At 41.7% G+C, this 5,653-nt stretch overlaps 1 protein-coding gene across 1 annotated transcript in view; it reads right to left on the bottom strand.

The window, feature by feature from the left end:
• TTC27 (tetratricopeptide repeat domain 27) overlaps window positions 1-5,653 on the bottom strand; it is an 83,798-nt gene that overhangs the window by 3,176 nt on the left and 74,969 nt on the right. The window contains exons 18-19 of the mRNA XM_053382819.1: window positions 2,853-2,964; window positions 1,508-1,608 (exon numbers count right to left, since the gene is read on the bottom strand). Coding sequence (XP_053238794.1) covers window positions 1,508-1,608; window positions 2,853-2,964 — 213 coding nt within the window. The remainder of the gene's footprint in view (window positions 1-1,507; window positions 1,609-2,852; window positions 2,965-5,653) is intronic.

The raw sequence follows: 5,653 nt of genomic DNA, 5'->3' as shown, positions 1-5,653 counted from the left end.
CTGCAGAAGAAAGAAAGAAAAAGATTTGTAACAGAAAGTTTCTTCTTAACCAAAGACAATAAAATCATCCTAAATGCATATTAAAAATAAAAAGTACTGCAACATTGTTAAAACACACCAGTGTCACCCTGTGGACAAATTAATGACAGCTCTGTCCACTTAATCCTTTTTGGACAAGACCTAGAATTACTGATTTGTGCAAGTATACAACCCAATTTTGCAGGAATTCCACAAAGTCAATGCTTGGACCTACTTGTGTGTCACTGGTACTCATCTGCACCTATAAACCCAATTGGCCAAACAGTGAACATTAGGCTTTCCCTCACCTTTGATTACTTGTAAAAGCAGCAGGAGTGGCCTAACCCTATATAGGCTGCAGTCTGATTTGGGGCCTGGGATACTACTGAACATGCCTTGAGGTGAATCATTTCCTCATAAACTAAAAACCCATTCTAGTTTTGGAGCAGGTTCTGAAGATCAGACCCTCTCAATCACCACCTCTTTTGATTGACTGGGTGAGGAGGGGTAGGTGTGGCAGGAAAAACTAGACCCTGCTCCAAGTCATTGCAATGCAATTTCCTTAGTGCTACACCATGACACTTCAGGTCACTTGCGCCTGTTGGCTGATATGTACACATTGCAGTATTAAACGTCACAACGGGTGGGTTCTATTGAATGGACAATTTTCATTCATTCGTGGGAAAACACAATAAAGAAATATAATAAAGTTGCCCTCCTGTCCTCTTTGGGGAGACAGTGTTACTCCACGCAATTGCCAGCTCACAGCCCAATTTTTGGCAGGTGAAGCAGAGCCAGAAGCCTTTTTTCTGAGAGATGGAAGCTTTCACGAAGGATCCTTTGTGACAGCTGTCCATCATGCTTTTTTTTAAAAAGTTGTTTCTGGCTACCCAATGTGAAGAAGCTGGGGAGGAAGGATGGGGTCTGGCTCAGCTTTCTCTCTCTTATTTGGCATTCATTGAGCTGAAGTCCAAAACAAGCCTTGCTGAAGCTACACAGCTCTCTGGGGATTATGGACAATTGTGTGAGAATCTGTACAGCCAGACAAATGGGTGTCATCTGCCCTCCTGGCTTTGACGGAAGAACACTGTTGAGCTACCTTCCTTCTGTATACCGATTCCAGCTTTTCAAATCAGGGAAAGTCATGCTTAGAGATGTCCTGAGGGAGCAATACCAGTTTCCCCATCTCTCACTCTCTCTCTCTCTCTCTCTCTCTCTCTCTCTCTCTCTCTCTCTCTCACACACACACACACACACCTACACACTTTCTCCAAAAGTAGACTGTGCCCTGTTCCTTGCACAGAGACAACTGTCGGATATTTCACAGATTTCTCCTCCTTTCCATTACAGTATTTTTCTGGTTAGAATGGAAGAGTTAAAAGTAAAGTGCCTGTAGCAGTACTTGAGAACATAAGCCATGAGACAGGGAGCCCTTTGCTGGCCCTGCCTCTCTGTTAAAAGACTATTTTGATGCCCATCTCAGTCTCACCTTTGCTCTGGCTGCCAAGCTACGTAAGTTGAGTCGAGCCGAAGAGAGAATTTGCAGTGCCTCTTGGTGATTAGACTTGGTTTTGCTGCACCTCATTGCCACTGCAAGATGAATTTTAAAAAGGCAAAACAAAAGTCTGGTGATTACTGTGATAACACGGCAGACATAAATTACTACTAAAGCTTTCAGCCAGTTCTCTTCATGAGGAAGCTCATTAAAAGGAGCATCCATACAAATGGTAAGGGGGCAGGTATTCTGAACTGCAACATGAATCACTGAAACAACACAGCATTGTTTCTGTAAAACGAGAATAAAATACCGTAACAAAATATTGCTGTGTGGAGTGCTGCTGAAATCCCACCCTCTTTCCCGCTACTTCATTCCACTCCACCTCTTCAACCCGTTAGTTCTTCCTCTTAGGATTTTCCCTAAAGCTTTTCTGTACTTTTGCAGAATTTGGGGTTCCCTCAAGCCTTCTGATATCTTCTCCCCCTTGCACGCAGAGGGCTCTGTTTTGGCGACACCCTTCTGAACTTCAGAAATGAGTAAGTGAGGTCTTGAGGCAAAATGGTGTGGGGTGGAGGGAGACTGCCCATGACTGAATGTGTGTCATTATACTATCTCTGTGTTTTTCTCCAGCCTCACAGTCACAGTATTCCATGGACACTGGGCCCTCACTGACTTTTTTTTGGTGGTGAGGGGAACGATCCCTCCCTTTGAGGGTTCTCCCCCTAATTATTTGTTGTGCTTAGTCTTGGGCTTATCTAAAGTTGCCCTATAACTTGTCCATTTTGGACAAATGAATTGGAATGAAAATATTGGCTGATACAAGTGCTGAATGTCAGCGATATACTGATTTAAGGGATTTATACCCTGCTTTTCAGCCACATGAATGCCACTCCAGGGGCAGAGCGTGAACGGAGCCCGCACTGCCCCACCCCCAGTGCCAAGCAGGGCTGTGCTTTGCTGTGCCCTTGGCAGGCACACTCACACCACCTTCCAGTCCCGCTTGTGTGTTTGAAAGAGCCTCTGTACAGTGAGGGACTGATTAAAATGATCTGCCTCTGATCCTTGCGGATCCAGATGGATTTCTGAGGGAATTTTCTGCATGTATGACTGGTGGTCCTGCTGAGACTTCACATTGATCTCTGGAAACAGAAAGTGACTTGGTCATTTAACGCAATCTCTCCTGAACATCCTTTTCCCTACTTTAGAACTAAGGCAGCTCTGTTTTTCTGGGTTTTTGTTTTTAAGTGTTAGCAAGCGTGGCATGTTACAGCCAAATGAACCTTTTAAAGTAACCCACCAATAATGATTTCTGCCAAAAAATTCATACGGGACATACCATGTGCAAGCTCTAAAGCTCCTTTTACTACGTTCTTAAAAGAGAAAATATCTTTGTCCCAGTCCTTTGACTGCATTTCACATTTGTGTGCTTTGCTGAGATACTGTAGCACCTGTAAAGACAGAAGAGTGAAATTAGAAAACAACCTTAGTTTGGCTTTATGTTAATACGTAAAGCCAAAGTCACTCTAAAAAAATAGGTCTGATTGGTAATATGTTAGTTTCTCAGTATTAGTTTTTCAGTCTTCCTCCCCTGCAACTGTATTCTGCAGCTGTAGCACAGATGTTTTTCGCTGTTATTGCCTTTCAAGTATGACAGACATATAAGTAACACGTGTTTAAAAGATAATTTTTTACCTTTAAAAAAAAATCTGTCTAGACTGATGGATGTGACCCATATTTTGCTAGGTCACAATGACTAAATGCACATGAAAGCAGGAAAACACTTGTATTTTAATATTTTAAGCCATTATGCATCTAAGGAATGCAATAAATTGCTCAAATATATACAAAGATTAAGATGCCAGTTTTATTCTGTATTGGTTCCCCAATGTGGAAAAAAGCAAGAAGACATGGATTCTGCAAAACGGAGAAAATAAAAAGCAATTGCCCAAACCGAAGCAGAAGCAAATGAGCCAAAGCAAAAACAAGTGTTAGGAAAGTCCCCCCCCCCACTAAATCCAAATGTTTACTTACCCTTTTTTAAAGCAAAAAACCCTGAGCACTTAAGTCCCATTGGTCTTAATGGAAGAGTTGAAAGAATTGGCTTAATTCTCCAACAAACACCAATGAGAGATCTTTGCTTTGTGAGGTGACCCAAAAGGTGGCTGTTTGATTCTCACCTGGGGCTAGTTAGAGAGACCACACAATTGCTATGTACCAAGACTTGCTTCCATATGCTATTTTTTATTTTCTTTCTTCAAAACAAGCCAAGTCAAGCACACCTAATCCACATGAATTCCCCGTCCCACTAATTAAGATCTGCAAAGGGGATTCTGTTGTGCTTGCCATCTTTTAAGGAACCCTATTTTGCGATAACAGAGAATGCCTTTCTCTTGGCTAAGTGTGAAGGAGCCAGGCAAGTCATTGCTAGCAACAGGAAATCTTTGAAGTTTGTTGATGTATTGTACAGTCGTACCTTGGAAGTCAAACAGAATCTGTTCCAGAAGTCTGTTTGACTTCCAAAACGTTTGGAAACCAAAGCGTGGCTTCTGATTGGCTGCAGAAAGCTCCTGTAGCCAGTCGGAAGCCCTGTTGGACATTGGGTTCCAAAGAATGTTCGCAAACCAGAACACTCACTTCTGGGTTTGCAGCGTTCGGGAGCCAAAATGTCTGAGTACCAAGGTGTTCGGGATCCAAGATACGACTAATGCGATAGAAAAACAGACTTGTGATATAGCATTTCTAACTCAATGTGAATATCATAAACGAAATAAGGAAGAAAGGGCACCAAATATATTTATTTAATGCTGGGAGTTCATTTATAAATCTATGGAACACAAAATTGCAAGACAACTTCCACCTTCACACTCGCCTCCCCCCCATTCACATGGATTTCTTGATACAGTTAATTATTGATATAGTTTTATAATTAGGATACACAACAAATATCTGTCTCATGTTTTTTTGTGCATGATGTGAAATTACTTGCTCTCTTTGTGATAGAGTGCTGCATTTATGGAATCACTTTTTGTGTGAAGAGCCAACTCTCCTTTTCAATTTTAGCAAGTTGCTATATCAGACATTTTGAATATGTTAATGCCGCTACGGTTTTATATCATTTGCTTTGGGTACTTTTTGGCAGGAAAACTGAGTTAAGCTCACATCTCTGTTGATGCACCAAGAGATTCATGTGGGCCTTGAAACATACGAAACATTGGAGAGACAATGCTTTCTATGGTGAAAACCCTTCATAGAGTGCAACACCAGTTCAATTTTTGATATGAAATAGAGTGTGATACCACTCTTGTCCTCATCACTTCTCTCTGACAAAGGGGAGGTGGAAATGTGGGTGGGGGAGATGACCATATACAGCCACATCTCCTAAAACTAGTTTTGTAATCAGAACTTACATTTGAAAGTGTAGTTTTCCACCTCTGAGATGCTAGGGACAGAAAATCACAAACAATGGCAGTTTTCTTTTTCTTTTGCCAGAACCTTGCCTCTTCAGTCTCTCTCTACTTCAGTCTCTCTCTAGCTTTTCTTAATAGTCTTCCTCTGTTGACTTAAGTTTATTACCTGCTGATCTCAGTGCCATCAATATTTGAGGCTGGCACTTTGGGGGGCGGGTGGGGAATCACTATTTGAATGGAGCTATAATTGCACATAAATTACACAAAATAACACAACTGAGAATGATTCATACCAGCATTTTACATTATTTCACCTTTGATCAAATATTAAAACAAAGAAGCATACTGTGGCATTCAAATGTCAAGCAAATTACTGGGTCATAGAGCTAAACTAGAACTTTAAAGGGATAGAATGGTTACAGGTGTTTCCTGGGCTGCAGAATACAAAGCGAAGCAAAGTGGTTTTGACTCTTGGGAAATGTTAATTGGAATGGACAGTATGGGATCATAGAATTGTAGAGTTGGAAGGGACCATGAGGGTCATCTAGTCAAATCCCCTGCAATGCATGAATCTTTTTGCCCAATGTTTGGCTTGAACCCACCACCCTAATATTAAGAGCGGTTGCTGAACAGCTTGGTGGGTTTCTGGATGAAACATCGGCTCTGGATCCATTCCAGTCTGGCTTCTGCGCTGGTCATGGGACCGAGACAGCTCTGGTTGCCCTAACAG

This window comes from Podarcis raffonei, chromosome 3, assembly GCF_027172205.1.
Source record: "Podarcis raffonei isolate rPodRaf1 chromosome 3, rPodRaf1.pri, whole genome shotgun sequence".
NCBI classification, from domain to species: Eukaryota; Metazoa; Chordata; class Lepidosauria; order Squamata; family Lacertidae; genus Podarcis; species Podarcis raffonei.
The sequence above is the reverse complement of the archived record's forward strand: the minus strand, read 5'-3'. Positions and strand labels throughout refer to the sequence as shown.